The 21,306-nt window shown below is 31.5% G+C and overlaps 1 protein-coding gene across 1 annotated transcript; it reads right to left on the reverse strand.

Annotated features, from left to right (window-relative positions):
* Positions 1-3,016: 3,016 nt before the first annotated feature.
* On the reverse strand, positions 3,017-19,799 carry Ube4A (Ubiquitination factor E4A). Its single transcript, XM_088236059.1, has 17 exons — positions 19,601-19,799; positions 18,567-19,258; positions 17,781-17,912; positions 17,255-17,418; positions 15,535-15,714; positions 15,065-15,217; positions 13,644-13,812; positions 12,361-12,514; positions 10,641-10,838; positions 9,259-9,426; positions 8,141-8,264; positions 6,821-6,966; positions 6,095-6,244; positions 5,536-5,779; positions 5,208-5,370; positions 4,729-4,933; positions 3,017-4,437 (listed from the first exon to the last, which is right to left on the reverse strand). Exons 2-17 carry the CDS (start codon positions 19,246-19,248, stop codon positions 4,281-4,283), a joined length of 3,189 nt encoding a protein of 1,062 aa, XP_088092185.1. The 5' UTR covers positions 19,249-19,258; positions 19,601-19,799; the 3' UTR covers positions 3,017-4,280.
* Between the last annotated feature and the right edge of the window lie 1,507 nt (positions 19,800-21,306).

The raw sequence follows: 21,306 nt of genomic DNA on the forward strand, positions 1-21,306 counted from the left end.
TTAAATGTTTTTAACTTAAGGAGCGGGTTTAAAAAAAAGCAAGTAAATCAATAACATTTATTGAAAATTAAACTCACAACAGAATTCACATACACTTAAATCAAGTATGTAGACATATTTGTTTTACAAGGAAAAGTAAGATTTTTCGTGAAACAGGAATGTTTAAAAATAACCAATGAATACAAGAAAAATATATCGCATCACAAGTTTTCTAAAACAAATACTCAATTCAATAATGAAGTTCATAACTTCAAACACTTTTTGAAATGTATCGCAAAACTATATTGAAAAAAAAAAATTATTAACTTAAGTACTCATGGTGAGTTGTGATGTACGTTACATGTTTTATAATTCAGCATATAATTAAAATAAAATATAATGTCATATAAAATACGATTTATATATTTGGAAAATAAAGAAAAGCATATATGCAATACATATAGAATAAGGGGCCAGTTCACCTTTCATCTTTCATTCTATCAGCCTTACAGTTTTAAAATTAAAGCGGTTATTGTAAATTCGTATTTTGTGTTTGTCAAATTTTTACACACGTTTGAACAATTTTTTACTTTTAACAGAATGGGAGATGAATGAAACAGAGGAAAAAGTTATTTTGTCATCATCAAAATGATTTGTGTAAATTGAAAAAGATAACTTGTGTTAATTGTAACTTACATTCTATAAATTATATTCAATTGGTGGTATGTTTTCCATGCAGAAAATTTGGTCATCACAATGCGAATCAGAAATTTTATGCTTTTGTGGGACTCATCCGGAAACCAATCCCCACTGCGCTTGACCAACTATCGTCTTAAGAACAGTGCAGAAGGTGAATCATGCATTTTCTGTACGTAAATAATCAAAACATCCAAAATACTGATTATCTAGCTCGGATGTCAAATTGTTGACAGTAAGCAAAATAGAAGATGATTTCAATTCCTCACTCGGAAGTAAAGAGAACATTATGGAAAACTACTATAAAAGCAGTAGCACCCTTAGATACCATTAGTAGATCAGAAGATCAGTGCAATTTAGTTATCGACGTTATTCTCGCGGGTCATAACCAAATTCTGTATTTTATTCAACACGCAGTAAATACATATCACAGTCTAACTGGGTTTTCTTCTGTCATCTATGGTGTAGGAGCTCCCTGACTCAACAAGCATAAAATCCTACACTGTTTATATAAAATACATGAATTCTGAGATGATTGGCAACTGTGGCACAACAAAGGTTGATTCCGTTAAGCAATTAAAACATTGTAAAATAGCACTGCATAATATATAAACTATAAATAAAAGAGAAATGGGTATTATAAATATTATTTAAACAACTTAGGTTGAGTTAAAGAGTCTTACTCTATGTATTTGATAATTGACAAATAGTATAATTATAAACACAGTAAAATCAGGAAGAAGTATCTAAATTATTTAATTCTTTATAATGTATGTAGTCTTGTTACAAAGATGCAAAACGATCAACCAAATGAATGTCTAGTATGTTTAGATTAAGTTTTTTTTTATATTTAGTTGTAATATTTTTACAATTTATTACATTTAGTTATAATACACATTAAAATAAAACTTAAAAATTACTGTAACAAAATTTAACAAAAATCGGGAGCAGCGTGGCTTTCTATCCTCTCTGCCTACCCCTACATAAAAATGTTTGTATTATTATGTTGTTTAATTCCACTATATTACAATGGCAACACGCAACACATAATTGTCACAAGGATCAACTTAAGCAGCTACAGAATAAGTGTGATTTTGTTTCTTCTAGAAAAGATGTTAAAATATCACAGAAATCCATTTGTAGCGACAACGGGTACATATTTATTTTTATCACTCAAAAAATTACATGTGAAGGTAGATTTTAAAACTGACTAAAGAGCTATTTCTAAAAAAACGGCAATTGGATTTTCATAATACATATAACAATTTGGTTAATTGATTTAATCGAGGTGAAATATTCATTTAATAGAATCACTAAGAAAAGAAAGTAAATAAAAACTGCATGAAAAAAACATTTTGTAAGATCACAGTGAGCATAACGGTTGACATATTTCAAAATAAAACAAATGTTTATGTTTTTTTACTGAATGAGGGGTTAAAAGCAAAAAATGTTACTGTTCATGATTTGGGAAAACTAACAGAACCAATGGCGAAAAGACTTTTCTTTTAACTTTAATGTGCACATTGAACCTAAAATGAAAAGTCTCTTCCCTACTGGTTATACTGTGCATGAGTTGCACATTGAACTTAAAATAAACAATCTTCTCGTTACTGGTTTTGTTGCTTTTCCCAAAAACAGTGATCATGGACAGTGGTGTTTTTGCTTTTAATTCCTTCAAATGTAACTTATGTACAAGAAAAAAAATAGTACATAGACAGTGTTATAAATTTAATGGTCCCTAAGCATATTATATATCCAAACACTTGACCCTTTTGAAATACATATTTCAATTGCAAAAAGGACGTACACATTATTATGTATAACAATGTTTAAATAATAAAGAAATTAAAGACTATAATGTTATTTTTTATTTTATACTATATCAATAGAAATAGAACCGAGGAGTTTAAACAAATTGTTTTCAACAATCCATTTTACTATATTCATTACTCTCCTATAGAGTTGGGACATTGAAAATGTTCATATATGTATACATAGGGACTATAGAAATTATGTACATATATCATAGTAAAATATTAAAGAAATTTAATTTTACTTGTACAAAATAGGTATAACAAGGGATTAATTACCATGCAGAGGAATTGGAAATGTATTTCATAGAAAAAAATACTTTGGTCAAAGGGAATGCAATGATTTTTTATGTAGAACATATTTTGAACAGTAAATAAATATGTATTAATATTTTATCACTTACTATCTTAGGAGGTTTTTAATCAATCAAAATAATTTTCTATTTAAAGAAAGTATGTACTTAATTTATTTTTGTTGGCAATGAGGAAGTTCAGTGTCTTTTTTTCATTTGTTAAAAACTAAGCCAATATTTTTATTTTTTATGTATCCTATTATCAGCGCTATGATTTTTTAAAGTTCTGTATTTCTGAAATAACTCAGCGTGTGACGTCAGAGGTTGTTCTCTGTTAGTTCTTCCAATTGGTTCGTTTACGGTAAGCCAACCAGATATCCTTCACAGTTCTTATATCATTGGTTGGTTCATATGAACCAGTGACGTCGAAAGAAGTGCATTTTTATTGGAATATTTTTTATTATTTTGTTCGTACATTTTCAAGAAACTTTGCTGTACAATTTAATGGTCAAATTTTTACCGCGCGCAAGAAAAAAAAAATTGTATCCAATTTCCCGTAGGGCTGAAGTTTCTCATTGATAAATTGACATGTGCATTTAACAGAAGACCAGGGCTGCGATTACAAACGCTATCTTCATTGGTACATTTTGAGATGGTATAAAGTAAAATTGATATTTATATACGAAAATGTGTATATTTGTATGAAAATGTAAAGTATTGTCGTTGGTAACTTATAATTGAACATATTTAGAAAAAAAAAATTGTATTGAGATTTATTTTTTTCATACAGAAAATTTAACTTTACTTTGTAGATAAAATTGAAGTTAAATGTTAACTTCCCATTGTAATATTTACGGGCCATGTCTGTGTATTGAATACTTACATGCTGATACCGGTTAGTATATATAATAATAAATCCTACCCTGATACAGACTCTAGAAGGGCAGGTAATTATGAAAACAAATATCTTTTAAAAGTATGAGTGTTCAATAAATGAATAGATAAATTTTGGAGATCCATGATACATTTTAGAAGAAAGAATAACAGATGAAAGGTACACGGCTAAAACATGCTGATGGAAAGTTGGATAAACAAAATAACATTTGAAGCACTAACATTGTAATATTCTATTTTAAATAATATAACTACGTATTCACTTGTGTAAAATTACTAAAATAAATTTAATATGCCAACTGGTTTCAGAACATGACTGTTCCTTTGTCAAGGCTTAAATAAAGGTTTATATTGAAATTCGATATTTTCACACCACAAAGTACACACGAGATATCTTACTCATGGCGTGACGCGAGAACAGCTTTCGCGAGATATCTTGATCTTGGTTCAGAAGAGACTAGGAGGATGAAATGTTCATGAACATGTTTTACCCGTATTCTTCATATAACATCAATATACCTGTGCCAATGAACACAAAAACCTTACATTATATGTGAAACCGCATACGTTTCGTTAATGCCTAATTGTAATAAATGAAATAGATTTTTCATTGAGCTGAGGAACCTGCTCCCGCTTCCTGTCTGCTTTTCCTTCTTTGTGTAATCCATTCTAGGATTCTACTTCGAAGTTCTTCATCTGGCTTTATCTGATCCATACTAAGAGGTGACCGGTTAAATGGATCGGATTGATCGCTGAGAAGATGCCTGTAAAACATGAAATACTTAAAACACTTTCTTACTTACTTGGTATAATTTTTTAAAATTCATAATGTTACCCCAAACATATTCTCCATAGCAAATTGCTACTCCAAAATTAATAAAAAATTAACAATTTGTTTTAAACTGTTAAACCCTTTTTATTTTCTCTTTATTGACTAATAAAGAGAAGTAAAAACATTTTTCATTAAATATTAGACTCCACATTCATTTTAAAAAGGTTCTCCATCTCTGTTGAACTGCCTTTAAAAAACAACATAATAGATTATCAAGACTAACCTAGCAATGGTCGTCCGGTCCACAGTTGTCCTGGAACTAGGAAGAATAACAGGATCCAGCATGAGAGTGCTCATGATGGGGTCTAGGAATTCCTCGGGAGCGTCTGCCAGAGTTTCCTCTTCCTCCAGCTGCTTGCGAGCCACGGACGATACTTTCTCCTCGACTAACTGAAGTGAACCGATCAGTTCGCCGCCACCAATGCGAGCTGGTCAATGGATTAGACATATTAAATTTAATAAAACTAATTGTTTGTATCTTCGTATCTGACGTTTGTATTATTATAAAAAATTCACAAAGTTGATAAATTAAAATAGTTGAATTAAGAATAAATATTTTGAATACATGTGCCCAAATATTTGTAGAAAAATATGGATTATTATCTAGACAGATATCTCAATAGAGATTGATCTTTTTTTAGAAAAAAAATTCAGGAATTATAGGCCAAATTACAATGGGGACAGAAAATTTGAAAAATTTACCAAGAACGCCTTCTGCTAATTTGAAAAGTTGTGGACTATAGGAACGACCATCTTGTGTGATAGCTAAACAGAACTCTGCACTGTTAGCGAGGTGTATGTAGATACGACAGATGTCCATTACTGTAGAGCCAGGGTCGAACTCATACTCCTTTGAATCTTTAACCTATAAATAATAAATTAAGATGAAAACATTTGAAGGGTACAGGATATAAAAGACAGATTTAAATTTTTATGTGTTTTAAAATAATGATGGCATCTGATGGCAGTTCACATGATCTACATTTCTGTTTAATCAAATTTGACATAAAGACATAAATAATGAGCATACTTTGAAATTCTTCTGGTTAGGTCCGACGAGATGGAGTAGAAAGTAGTTCAGCATGGAGGCAATGCGGCTGACCATAGTCGGGTGGCAGAATACAGACTGGCAGTGGCCCGTGAGGCGCTCGAGAGCCCGGATCGTGTCCCTCCCGAGGATGTTGTCGAAGCGGGCAATGGTGCCCGTGTGGTGGAGGCTGGCCATATTCTGTTCCCTCTCTTGCGCAGGTAAGGAGGCCCACTCGTTATTTTCTCTAAAATTACAATGTTTACAGTTACCAACACCGGAAATTATTTTTTTTGTTTTCATGTGATTATTATTAATATATGAAGAGCTGGGTAAAAAAAAACGAATAATTGGGCCGAACTTAATTTTACATGACAGCGAAAAAACTGAAAGAAATACTTCCACGTAATTTTTTGAGATAATTTATGTAACATGTAACAATTTTTTTTTAAATACGGTTATAGTACAGTGATGAATATGCAGCTAATGTTGCATTGATTAGTAATTTGTGAGTTTATTTTCTAATGACCACCTAAAAATAGACATTAGAAATTGAACTTACCGTGCCGCTCTCATGGTGCGTATTTGCGCCATATTACTCAGTGCCTCATCCAATAAAAATACAGCATCATTCATTAGAAGATTTATAAACCTCAAAAAAATAGGGGGAGTTACGGCCTCCATATTGGCTTCAGCTTCGTTTGATAACCTCCTGAAGAAATAAAAGCAAATAAAATATAATAAATTGGATCAATCAATAAAATTACAAAATGTTCAGAATGAATTTGAATGTGATTCTGAAACATTTAAAATTTTGACTGAACTGTCCCTTTAATTAAAACATTTTGATAATTATTTCTGTCTCTCTTTTTCTTCCCTTTCCATATTATGTATAGAGCACTGCATTAGAACCACAGATATATTAAATAAAAACACTAATTGCAGTACACTTCGATCCCATATTATGCTGAAGCAAGATTAGCATACTTGTGCTTAAGATGTCTGTGAAGGTACATTATGAAATATTGTGTTATAAAAATGCAATTTTTAAATAATTATTAAAAAGGTAAGTAAGAATCTGAACCCAAGACCTCATGTATGATAGAAAACATAAATGCACAAAATCACTACACTTTAAGATATAAAATTTATTATAGAATATAATGTACTTCTCTACCAATAATTATTTAGAGAGAAAAATCTAGAAACTCAAAATTCACAAGTACATATATATATTCATACAAAATAGACTGAGTGAGATTTAAAATTATTGAATTTTCATTCTCACTTGAAACAATCTCTGTGTTCTTTAATTTTCCAGAGAGAATCCATTACTAGATACATCGGTCTTCTATAGTTGAATTTCTGTTCAAACTGAACACTTTGTCCGGTTACTTCTATTCCGACAAAAACATCCAGTAAACTTGGCACAATCTGAAATCAAACAAACCATGAGACAATGCATACGTAGGAATACAATTGTAGTTGAAATGGCATACTTTAGTAGAAATTTCCATCAGACAAAAATCACAAATCACACACAGTCTGTGGAAAAAGAGTAGAAAACCGTTAATGGATATCGGAATTATAACTGATTTTTATTTATTTATTATTTTACAATTTACTTTTTTTACATTAAAGATGGGGTGGACATTTTATATAATTTTGAAACATGCCTTATTAAACATGATTAAATCGTAATCTCAAATGCATATCAATCATAATAAAAACACATAAACCAAACAAAATAACTATAAATACAAACACTTGTCTACCTATTTGGTCTGATCCACTCATCAATTCGTGCACATCCCACCTCCATTATCCATTTATTAATAGCGATTTTATAATGATAGCATTTACTAATTGTCCTTATGGACAATGGAAGTAGGTTGTAGACTTAAATGGAGAAGTAGACCAATCGTCTTTGACTGAAAGTCGTGTTTATTTTTGATTGCTTTTGCATCATCAAGGTGGAATTTCTATCAACTCTAGTAATTGTGTTTTGTGTCATGGGAGGCTTTATGCTAGCAACACCTAATTATAAGTGGCTGTGACGATGTTCTATAACAGTGCTAATGTATTACTATTTTTAAAAAGCTATGAGAACACCAGCCCCCACAAATTGTTACTTCTTTTTGAAAGGTTGTAAATATATATTGCTTAAGAAACTGGGAAGAAGCGACTGAAAAATACCATGGTGAAAATTTTTGTTCAAAAAGTAAGTGGTAAGGGGTTGGATACACAATTACAATATTGAAATGTTCTCTTTGTCGGCCTCGTGGTGTAATGGTCAGCGCTTGTGCCTACCATGCAAGAGGTCTCGTATTCGATTCCCAACATGGTTGACATAAAATATTTATTTAAAAAGGTGTTTTTGCGCTAGAATATTTCATAGTCCCTGGACTGGCACCTGAAACTTAAGACTGATCATCTTACCTTCATGTAAGAGAAATGATCAAAATACACTGCGGTTGGTGTACCGATGGGAATGATGAATATTCTCTAGAACAAGGACTGCAGGTAGTCAATGTTTTGTATTGAAATTGAATAAGATGTATTTTCTCAGAAATGTTTTTTTTAATTAAAAAAAGTGACACAAATGTACCTGTAATCTATGAGGGTGCTCTTTGAAAAGTCTTTCTCTGTAAAATGAGCCGATGGAGCTGACAGGAGACTCATCATCGGGGTGGTTTGGCAACAGAGCTTCGAGGCATTCAGCAAGACGCGCTCTATGTGAACATACAAAATATTATAATAACAGTAGCTTTGTCTATTTAGGTCCCAATTTCAATGGGAAATTAACAGAGTTATCTTCAATTGGAGACCTTGTTTTAAAAACGTTGAATGTCACAGACTAAAAAATATTCAGGAGAGTGTTTAAATTGAATACCATGGTTTTACTATTGTTTTTAATACTAATAATAAAAATAATCTTTACGATTCTAATGTGAAAGCGGAAAAGAAAAAAATATGAAAAAAGGAACTATAGTTTAAGTAAGTATTAGGAAATGTTTCTTTAGCTCATGATTTGAAAATAGATGTTGTTGAATCACATTTTATGATAGAAGAGAGATGATTTTTTAATCAAGCTACAAGAATTTAAATTAGTGAAAAATGGAACTATTGATGATGGTATGTCCAGAGCTGCGACCTTCCGAAAGATTAAGATGGACTATATTAGAAGCCATTACGGCTAGACTGATCACAGAAACATGATTCGAAAACTGAAGAGAAAAAGAGATGCACTAGGACATTCTATCGTTACACATGTGATTTTAGTCAAAGAACGAAGAAATAAGTCACAATGATTAGATAAGTGCTGAATTTTTTTACATTTTACATATTTTTAAATGTTTAATTTATTTTATTTTATAAAGTAATTCAACAAATTTACATACTAGAAAACATACAATTTGTAGGTATTCATAGATACGATTTCATATGTATATATTATATCTTCAATGATAGAATTAAACAAAATAGACAGAATTACATTTATTTTTATTTTTTAATTTTAATTTCTTACACAATATACAATACAATAAAAAATAAGCTGTACATGTATACTTATTAATTAAGATTTTATTTTTAAGAAATTATTCACAAAAGTTGGAAGAGTATCATGAAAAATTTTGATTTTGCTATTTGTTTTCAAACAATGAAAGCTACATCTGTTAAGAGCTAAAATATAATGAATTATCTGTAAAATTATGACATAAATACCTTTGATGTGGGTTTCGCATCCTATCAGCAGATCCCATAAATACTAAAACTAATGAAAGGGCAGGCTCAAGTAAAGTAGTTCCACGTTCTTCCAATGATACTGCATTAAATCTTCTTAACGAACTTATAAATCCAACTATATTTTCTACAACGAATTCTGGAACACATCTAGAATATACAATAAATAATTTAAGTGCTGAATCCATATATTATTTGGCTAAGATGGAAACTAACAGATTTGTGGTAATATTGTTTACAAAATAATCCCTCGGCTTAACATATTACAACAGAGATGAAGAACATTTAAGAGAAGGTAATAGAGAAGTCTAGGCATCTACAAGGACAAACTCAAAATATTGTTGATAATCCCTAGGCATTTACAAAGCGTAAGTTTGGTGAATGCTTCAACATCAACATTCCATTCTCAAAAACTTATTAGTTTCCATTGTGATTTATTTATGAATAACATTAATTTAAGGGAAGACGTTGTGTAGAATGGCACAAAATGTATACGGGAAAGGCATATCTTTTAAAAAAAGAACAATATGTTTTTTCAGTTATGCGGAAACAGTGATACAACCTTAAGGACTTAAGCCTGCTTCGACTCACTAGAGAATTTATATTGATTGATAATAATTCTACACTGGGTCTCAAAAGGTTATTTTCAACAATAGATGTAGATTTTAATCACAACAAAAAAGTCACATATTATTGTGATCTCATCGTGAATCGAACCCATAACCCAAGATTACAAATGTTCATTGCAGGAGGCGAAATCAGCCATTTGATTCGCCGACCCTTATGTATGGAAGCGACATATGGAATTAGAAAAACGATGTGTGAGGCGAGTGTCTTAGGCGGGAGCTGCTAAATATGTATTTAAGATTACAAATGTTTATTGCAGGAGGTGAAATCAGCCATTCAATTCGCCGACCCTTATGTATGGAAGCCACATATGGAATTGGAAAAACGATGAAAGTAGGCTAAATGCTATCTCTCATGTGAATGTGCAGCAAAACTGTGTACTATAGGTGCGCAAATGTCAAGATGCATGCAGTATGCAAGGCTGAGAAAAGCATTATTGACAAAATCAAGAAAGGAGTGTTGCATTGGTTTTGACATGTAGAGCAAATGGACAGCAAAAGAAGGATTCACAATGGGAATGTTGATGGATGCAGGAAATGAGGAAGACCGAGAAAGGCATGGCACGAACCAATTCAACAAACACCTGAAAGACAGACATGTTAAAAGTTGGAATAAATAACAAGCGTGCATGAGAAGATGTATGAATGCAGAGGAAGCGAGGTGCGTATGAATGTTCTATCCTTTTTGCCTACCCCTGCGCAGAAACGGCGTATTCGTTTGTTTATTTTATGACTTACCTTAGAGTATCTGGGGTTTCACTGGTCATCGGAAAAGTCAATTGGAGCAATGCAAGGGGAGCGTACGTATCTAAAGTAGAATTATCCGGAATAGGGTGAATGGCAAGTTGCACCAACCAATTGCATGAAATGGAATGAAGATTTGCCAGTAAAGATATGTACTGTGGCTCCAGTATAACACATTTCATTGAAACAAATCTGAAAAACAAACACACCATACATAAATATAAAATCAAGAAATGAAAAAACTTCAAAAGGTTTTTTTTTTTTAATTTAAAAACTATTTTCGTTCTTATGATTTATCCAAATATTTCAATTTTGGTGACCATTTCTAACGAGTTGTAAATAACTCACTATTAGAAAATGGAAATCAAGTTGGGGTAGAGTGAGGTTCGAACCTCGGACCCCTGATCCGCGAGTCCGCAACACTAGCCACGGCACAACGACCCGATTCATTACATTGCAAGTTACATTTTGATAAGCACTGATAGGGATGGGTGTAGCTTTCAGTGGAGAGGGTAAAGTGCGTTGTTGGGTTTTCTGCTTATTTTTTTTTTCTGCTTTCGTATGGATGAGGTATTATTAAACATAATATCATTAATTACAGTTTTTTCTGAGTTTAAATGCTTACAGGTTTCTAAGTTTTCCAAATTATTCATAATTATGCCTTTATGTGTCACTGAGTGTAAACCTATTAGTATCTAATCACTTTCACTGTATAATTTGGATTAATTTAAATTTTCACCTGAAAATACTGTGATCCGAAACTGTTATGTAAATTGTAATAAAATCACATGAGAATTAATACAAAATGATTTTTATTATTTTAACCCATGTGGCTATGTGTATAAAAATAAATAAATTATTAATCTGAATATCTTTACAAAACAATAAAACCAAATAAGGTCAAACAATCGTGCATAATAATTATTTCGATTCAAATTGAACTGTGAGAAAAAAACATCTTCTTCTTCTTTTCCTCATCCGTTTCTAAGTGGAGCATGTGGACATCACCAGTTGACTTCGGGAGACCCTATCGCCAGCTAGCACTCTCGCTTCTTCCCATATCAATCCAGCGCCCCTTAATTCCGCCGAATAAAGTCTAAAGATCGTCATTGACGGCCTTCCAGGACGGCGTGATCCCGCAGGTTTAAAGAAGATGCAACTTGGGTTTAGGTTCTCCTGAGGCATGCGCAGCACGTGTCCAAGCCAGGTTTACCGCCGCATCCTCAAGACGCTCGTTATAGGAGGCTGCTGCGTCTGTTCTCGGACTTCAATGTTAGTTATAAAATCGAACCACCTTATACCTAATATTCTTCTCAAGCACTTACTCTTAAAACTCAGAAGTTTGGTGTTTTTAGCTTTGGTAAGGTGCCAAGATTCACACCAATATAGGAGAACTGGCATTATACAAGAGTTGAATAATCGGCATTTCTTTTTGACGGAGTATAGACTAGAGTTCCAGAAAGTGAGAAAAAAACAGAAATGTGAAATTAAAATGTAAAGATGTAATGTAGCGTAAACTTAAAGAAGAAGATACAAATACACTTTATACAGTATTTTCAATTAGTTTTTAATCTTTTCTGATAAATGGTGTTTTTACACTAGAATATTTCATAGTACCTGGACTGGTACCTGAAGCATGAGACCGATCTTACCTTCATGTAAAAAATAAAAAAATTAAAGGGGACGATGATGGGGACGATGAAGGGGGACTTACCTAGTAAAATCTCTCTCTATGCGCTGTCGAAGGGCGTCCACGACATTATTGCCGGAACTAGAGAGACCACCCCCCAAAGCGTCAGTATACGCCCTCTGTGCCCTGTTTAAATCGTGACTTAGCTTAGACAGTTTATCAACAGCAACACGATAACCTGAAAATTAATTCCACATCATCTAGTTACAGTATTTATTTCACTCACGCCAAAACTTTAGTTTAATGTTTCACACTGTCCAATTAATTTGCGTTTATTCTTATCCTAGCCATTGAGTCGAAATAATCTTCCAGGGCAACTCTGGTTCCATTTTACACACAGAACCCTTTTCACTATAATTTTACACTATCTAGCACTGTATTATTATGTATGCACATGTTATGTTGACTTTTTTCTTCAAAGATTTTTATTGAGATTTTGAAAATATGAAGACTTAGTTGGTTATTTTTTAAAGCCATCTATTATTTCGTGGGGTAATTACTATAACTAGGTATAACTGGTTTCAGTTTTGGCGCGGTTTCAGTTTCAGACATAAAATGGCCGAAACCTGCAGTCCGAATGTATCGGATTACGTTCGGCTGTACTCGAGTGCAAAATTAGCACAATTAGAGATATTGGATTGTTATCCATTCAAATAATGAGTTATTGTATTGCCATTGTCAAAAATTAAAAATAAAAACAAGACTGATTTTATAATTTGTTGACTATGGTTAGTAGTCATAAAATCTTTCATATTTATATTTTGTTTCGTTATAGGTTATACTTAATAAGTTAAAGTTCCTATAGCGTACATAAAATAACTGTTAAATATAAGTTGTATGTATAACATAACAACGAACCATTAAATGTATGCCTTTTGTTTCTTTACATATTTTATTTAACATTTATTTTAATGAACTCTTTGGGTTTAACAATAAAAACGCCAAATTTCGGGCGTTTCGAAGTGACTTTTAACCTATTTAAATAAGTATCAGTTATGGCCAAAACAAGAACAGAAGCTGAAATTCTTGTTTCGGTCGGTCACTACAATTAGGTAACTTCAAAATCAGCATTTTTGAGTTAACCACTAAAAACACATTTTTGTATCTTCCTCCACGAATGCAACGAATAGACAGGTTGTGCATTTAAATTATCATAATATCATTTAAATGCATTACGACTTGTCTATTTGAAGTTTGCATGAAGGAAGATACAGAGATGTGTTTAATAGGTTAACTCAAACATCCTAATTTTGATGTTACCTAGTTGTCATTATCTCATGATTTACATGTATTATTTGTTAACATACCCAAGTCCAGAGATTTATGAGCCATAAAAAAACATTCAGTTAAAAAGTTGTATGTTTTAGCGGTAGGCCTTGGGATGGCATTATCTTCATACACTTCTCTGGGAGGAACTATACAAGTCTCCTCTTGCAATCCTTTCATGTGAACTGATTTACCTTCTCTTTGAGAGTCCTTAAAAATAAAAACAAACGATAAAATAACTAGCAACAAATAGTTAATTGAAAAAATAATAACTAAGAGCAAAGGAAAAGTCCAAAAAGAGGCAATAAAGAAATTCTGCAAATTGAGAAAGAAAATTTGAGAAGACAAAAAAATACAAAAAGACTTCAAGTGTGTTGTGTTAATATTATATTTATGATAAATATGTACCTTTAGTATCTAAAATCATTAAATCATATAATTTAAAATCAAAAAAATTTCACATGTTAAACACATTGTATATGCAGACAATACTGCTCTAGTGTACGGCTGCGATACATGGTGGCTATCCGAAAGAGACTTTCGAGATGTGGTCCTATAGAAGAATTCTGGGAATTTCCTGAAGAGACCGCATCACAAATGATGAGGTTCTTAATACAGTCAAAGGAGGAAGGCACCTGCTTAATACCATTTCTGAAAGACGTGCTAGATGGATTGGATACATAGCACGTCACGAGGGTGTGAGGGTACAAACTACAGAGGGCGCCCTCCCCGAGAATACCTCGAAAATTTAAGCAAGAATATGAGCTGCAGGTCATAAGAAGAGCTAAAGATGGGTCGCACAGGACAGATCAAAGTGGCAGAGGAAATGCAGAGCTGTGCTGCAAACCTTTTCATTTTAGAGGATCGAAACCAGAGAGAGAGAGAGAGAGAGACGATATTTATCAGAGCATACAAAATAAAATTAATTATAGGTACTTAGATGTGCAATAAACAAATGTCATATTTTCATTATTTTTAAAGAAAATTTGATAATCTGGAAACACCCAAAATACTTTGGTTCATAATTCAAGAAACATGCATGTTTATAAAGTTCAAATTATTAATTTGTATTTAATAATAAACAAAAGCTATTTTATTATTTATGCTTAAAGCATTAACTTTGTGGTCAAACATTTTAACTAATGTTAGTAAATATTAATATACAACCAGTATGTTCGCATCTCTATAAATCTGCATGTGGTTTATGTATTTTTGGAAATACGATATATATACTACGGTGACGGTGAAGGTAGAGGTGTATTTTAGTATTTGCATGTTGGTGTAGTGAGTATCCTGACAAATAGACGAGTACGTCTCGAAACCGGTAGACTAAAAAAGTCAGTAAGTGGTTGTATACGAATATTTACTAACATTAGTTAGAAAGTTATTTTGGTTGAAATTTCTTGTTGAAACTGAAATGAGACTGGCTCTAACACAAAAGAAATATGGATAAAAGTTTTACCTCTACAGCACAGTATGTAGGATCTATCTTCAGGTATTTAGTATCATTCTGATCAGAACAAAAAGGTTGGCATAGTCTTAGGAGCACAGAACTTAGATTCAGCATAAAGCCATCAGAAACACAGAGTAATGTTTCTGGGTTGACACTGGACATCTGTAAAGTTTAAACATTATTATTTAAAACATTATAAATTAATTAATGATCTACACTATTTTTTTTAAAACATGTACATACATCACATATAAATAAATTAGCATCTTTACTTAAAAATATTGAGAATAGTTAGACTTTTCGATGATTCAATTATTAATTTCTTAAATATTTGAGGTTAAGCACTAAAGTTAATTTCATAAGCAGGATCAATTTTTTATCAAGCCTATGTTGTTAGAAACTATTATATAGTCCACCTGGTTCTTAAAGAACAATATTATGATATTACACCATATGCATATTGTGTTACAATAAAATACCTGGGAATTCCATATTTTCCCCCGGGCAGCATTGGAATGTAGGCAGCCTGCCACCCAGTTAAGGGTACACTGTTTGGAATCCGGACTACATTTCAACAAGGCTAAGAACAACTTATGTAGATTATCAGTCAAGTGTTCTAGGGATGTCCACAGGCGACCCTCCATGAGCGAGTTAGCAGACTACAACAATAGAAATACATCATCATTCCCTGCATTAGTACACCAATTGAAGCTTATCTTGATCATTTTTTGTTACATGAAGGTAAGAGATCAGTCTTATGCTTAAGATGCCAGTCCAGGGACTATGAAATACTATAGTGTAAAAACAATTTTTCAAATAAATATTTCATACCAACCATGCTGGGAATCGAACCCGAGACCTCGGTGTTCCTTTCGATGTACATGAAGTTTTAACGACAAAGTTTTTTTTTCAAATTCATGTCGCATTTTCATAGATACACCCAGCAGATAAATTTTTAAAAAAAAGTTTTCTAGAAGGAATAAAATGGGAGGTATTTGCAGTACATATTGTGTTGAAATAAAATGTTGGGAATATGTCTTTTGATTTTGTCAGCATGAATAAGCAAATTTTCATGATTGTCGATCTTTTGATACAATTTTTACATGCACAAAAAATAAAATATTATACTATAAACTAATATGCTTTTGTATCTTACACACAATGAGGTATTTCAGTGGTGTTTTTATATCGCACAGTGTATGTAAAACTAAAGTGCAAATTTATAATTTTTGAGGTTTAAATGCAAAACAATCACATTTGTCACAATCTTGAAAATGCAAAAGAGAAGTAATTTAAAATAAAACATTAATGCATAAAAAAAATTAAAAGCATTTTAAATAACCGGTTTTTCAAACAAAGTGAAATCTTCAAACTCCCATTTCTCTAAAGTACTACGGTTTTACATTCAAGGTAAGATATATTTTTATTTGTTAATAGACTATCAAACTAAGCAAAAAAAAAAATATATATTTCTATGTATCGTATTATCATAGACATTATTTTTTTAAGTTTTGCAATTTTGAAATTACTCCGCCAGTGACGTTGCGCTAGTTGTCGTCGATGAGTTGTCCTGACTTGTGAGTTGCCGTCCCGGAAACAGCAAATCTATCGTAACACATAACGCAATAATTTGTGACGTAGTTCAAAGTAGTTCATTCCTATTAATTGTTTCATACATTTTCAAGAAGCTTTGCAGTACAATTAAATGCTCTAATTTTCACCGCGTATAAGAAAACATTTCTTATATCCAATTTACCGTAACACTGGACTTCCTCATTTGGAAACAGAAAAAGATTAGTTTTTCATTTTATTATTATATTGACTATTCACTTAGACAGTAAATAATTATGAAGAAATATAATATAAAAAACATTGAGATAGATTTACAAATCTAAAGAATAGTGTGAATTAATTACGAACTCCCTCTCTAACACTCTCCCTCGCTTAGAGAAGTAGTAACGTTTTAAATAATATGTCAACTTATCCATTGGTAATTATGATTTTTCGTTTGTATTTAATGCTTATTTAAATAAATATACAAATATTGGCTTATGATTTGTGCAGTTATTTTTATACGTTGAGTTTGTGATTCCTAGTCAAATTAAAATATATTCATCTGTGTTTCTCAAGCCAGAATATAAAGTGATGGTTGTTTTAAAAAAATAATCAAGCAAATATGATTGAATTCTAAGGAGATACCTGATCAAGCGGGCTATCAAAGTATACATATGGTCCAGCTTGGGATTTTGGAAGGACAGATAAATTTAACAATGCTCCGAGAATTGTCTCCTGATATCCTCTGCCTGATTTATTAACAGGAGGAACACACAACTCTAGTAATATGTAGGCCAAATGTGGATTCCCTGAAAACAATTTAATAATACACATAAAATAATATTTAACTTTTTATTTACCTTTGCCTAAAATTCTAAAACAATGTGTTTTACTTTCCACATGAAAGGTTGGATATTTTTTTATATCTCGACAGTCTCGACAGTAAAAACAGTTAAAGTTCATTATGAGTTTTAAAATGTTCATATAATATCAGAAGCATAGTGGACTGTTTATAAACAACTGTCATTATTATTACTATTACCATTGTAGTATATTATATTATAATCCCACACCTAGCACAATAGCTTACCTCCTTTTTTGTTTGAATATGTTCAATTTTGTAATATTTTTTTGTAAAATAATAATATATTACATTTTAAATTTTACTAACCGACAAATATTTGCAAGGCTGGGAAGACGTATAAATCTAACGTCATTAAACTAGCTTTCGATATGTCTTTGTATATTGCTCCCAAAACAGGTTTAAATATAGATTTTAATTGCGATAGTGAATCTGGATCACCTGAAAAAAAAACATTATAAGAGGTTATTTTTAAATAAAAAAGTGTATTCAAAATATAAAACACGTATACCATCTAAAAATCATAAAAATTATCATTTACAGTGATACTTTTCTAAATTGTATTTAATAGGGTATTTTCATATTTCGGAAATAATGTTAGATATATATTTAGAGCGGATTTTTACAATTCTAATGATATGACTATCAATGTGTATTTAAAATATGTTTTCATTTATAATCTTCAGGTTTAAAAATGAGCACATACAAAACGGCTCGCAGTTGGCATCACATTATTTAGAGATTATGCATTACGACCGCTGTGAACTTTTAATAAACATTACATTCAATTTTGGCACCAAAACATAATACATGCCGTTTGTCTCACAGGGCGTGAAACGTTTCTTATTCGAGCAATTCAAAATAAGCATATTTTAAACCGTTGTAGAAAATTTATTCGGCGTCGCATGAATAAAATATTAATATCGCGTCCATTGGAATTTTTTGCATATTTTTAAAAAACCTGAAAAGTCCTATTGTCAATACTGTTTGGAGGGTAAAAATAATAAGTTCTTCTACGTAGTTGTCTACGTGGATTCGGAGAAACAAATACAAAATAATGTTGATATTAATTTAAATAATCAAAATTTGAATTACCATCGGATAGAAATTCACGTACGATATCTAAAATAAATCTATGGCAAGTAGAGTCCAAGTCTTTAAATAAATCGAGTAACTGATCACTAAGATCCTGTCCTTCAAATAGCCCAGGTTGCTTCAGTGCTGTAACGGCATTCCTCAATATCAGTTCTCTCATTTTTTCCACAACATTCTTTTGGAACGGTTCATTTGTTGATTCATAAGGTAATAGATTCTGTTCTGCAGTGAAAAGGTAAGAGATAACTTTAGTCTGTACAACATGCTCCATAAAGTTTTTACAATTCTTCGGAATAACACACTGCGTAGGATCCGGTAATAAAACTCTCTCGAAGAGAGCTTGCTCCAATGTATCTAAGTCTATATCCGTCTTGGGAAATTGAGATTCCGCCAATTCCTCGAAATGAATCAGTTGCAAAGGCGCTTCGGAGTGTTTCTTCGACGTGGACACGACAGCGTCCTTGTTCAGAGTAAAATAAAAAACATTTTCTACCATGTTGGTTAGTCTACGTGCTTCCGATGAGGCATTTTGTTCAGATATCGAAACAAGATTCTGCTTCTGCGGCAATTCATTGCCAACCGTTGATGAACCTATGGTATCCACAATTATGGGCTCACTGCCGGTTGCAGCACTCCCAAATAATCCCGTGAAAGGATTGGCACCATCATTGTTCTCAGCCATTGTGATATTTCTGTGAACAATATTATTAAGTGGGTCAAATCAGAATTTATAAGCAAAAGCTAGAATTAAAAACGTTAAGACAAATGTATAAAAATGAATACAAATGAAAAATTACTTTCACAGTAAAAACAAAGTGAAAATACTGATAAAATACAATTATTGTACAAAGAAAACGGAATATTATTGTTGATCGAGAAAAGACATGAAAATTTAATTTGATATAAACTGCATCCTCACGAATATTGTATACAAAATATAACATTATAAACTTACTTTAATAAATAGAAGTAATTGCAATTATTATTTTAGCAGAATAATACAATAAGCAATTTTATATAAGTAACTTTCTAACCTTTAAAACGTTTCTTCGGAAAAAAAATATGAACACACGTAGCTGATTACGGTGAAGTTTACTTTATAGACATATTTTAAACTTGTGCCTTCAAATACATCTGAGAAAATAATTGCATTTTAGAATTCTCTCATTGCAATTTTTTGTCACTGTCATCGAGAGGTGACACTTTGCTTTTGAAAGTTTTTTTCGATTAGTCGAATTTGACAGCAAATTTTTATTTACTAGTAACATTGTGAACTACGTATAGGCGGGGTCTGTTGTGAATGATTCTAAATACCCATAAATAAATATCAAAATCTAACAAATTCAACAAAAAATATATTATTATGTGCAAATATTTGATTTTCAAACTAAAGGATCCCACGATTATAGTTTCTCCCTTTAATGTGTTTTCGTATACCTAAACAACAAAAACTATATCGATATTTTATATTATTATCCTGTATTTGATCAAAACTGTACTGGTCATGTAACTTTTAGTAACTCCAATAAAACGTGCAACTTACGCTTGGGGATTTCTTAGTACGAAACATTTTTATTTACAAAAATTTTGATACAAGAAAACATACATGAAAAAAATTGTCATTAGAATTGTAGAGATAAATAATTGCTCACTTTCAAAAATCACCTATGGCCTTATGCTGTAGCTAATTCGCTTCGTAAATTCATTTGCATCGTACGAGAGGAAACGAGGTAGAAATATGGTTTTGATTGCGTTTAAATGAGATGGATATATGTGACAAACGAACGACTTACGAAATTAAAGTGTGACAGAATAAGCCTGCTCAATCTTGTAAAATAATATTTATATTTTAATTAAGAAAACAGAATCAGAATCATAATCTACGATATGGATTTATAGTTATTAGATGTAGCTAAATTTTATATTTTTATTCTTTGATATAAAAATTTCAAGGTCCACATGTTTACACCTTTATTGTTATTATTTGATTCATATATTAATAATATATTTTACTTGTTTTGTATAATTACTTTGTAAAAAATGACAGAATAAGCGTATATTTATATTTATTTTTATTACACATTATTTTAGACATAAGTCCCAACTCCATGGACAGCATTCTTTACAAAATAAGTTCCTACCTACGGATAGATATTTGACCTTAAATTTTTTAAATCAAATAAAAATGGCGTTATGGTAGCCATAGTAGCAAAAAATAACAATCTGGGCTGGTATTCTGAACGGAACTGCGCGCAAAGAGATCGCTATGTAGTGTTAGTATGTATTTATTAGTTTATTTAGTACGTAAATATGCGTTTAAAATATGTTTTCTACGCTCGCTTTTGCGTTCAGAATACCACCCCAGAAAAGCATTGGATGGCGTTTTTAAGTAATGGTGATTTTTCAAAATAGAATATATGTATTATATTAATTTATATTATTGTGATGCACAAGAAACACATTTTGAAAGAAACTATTTTTAGTAATAAAAAAGGTTGGTAAAATAAATAAAAAAAAGCAGAACAATACTGCCCCATATAATTAAGAATAGTCCAGAAACCGCATATGCGCATTTAACTGAAGGTGACTAAACTACTCATAAATGAGTAGTTTTACGTTTTGTCCATTCGTTCCTTTGTAGATGTTGCTCAGTACGCAACTCCCGATTTGAATTCAATAATGCCGTGTAGTGTCGTTTTAAAGTGTAGAAATACTGCTAGGATCAAAAAGAAACAGGATG

This window comes from Micrasema longulum, unplaced genomic scaffold, assembly GCF_059751315.1.
Source record: "Micrasema longulum isolate JH-2025_06_02 unplaced genomic scaffold, ASM5975131v1 h1tg001496l, whole genome shotgun sequence".
Lineage (NCBI taxonomy): Eukaryota > Metazoa > Arthropoda > Insecta > Trichoptera > Brachycentridae > Micrasema > Micrasema longulum.

What these genes read in the sequence shown, in the direction of transcription:
- Ube4A (XM_088236059.1), bottom strand. Translation starts at nt 19,248, where the DNA reads ATGGCTGAGAACAATGATGGTGCCAATCCTTTCACGGGATTATTTGGG. An exon ending in ACGTGAATTTCTATCCGATG is followed by an intron (nt 17,913 to 18,566) that starts GTAATTCAAATT and finishes TTTTTTTTTCAG; the next exon opens with GTGATCCAGATTCACTATCG. An exon ending in CTAACCAGAAGAATTTCAAA is followed by an intron (nt 5,371 to 5,535) that starts GTATGCTCATTA and finishes TATTATTTATAG; the next exon opens with GTTAAAGATTCAAAGGAGTA.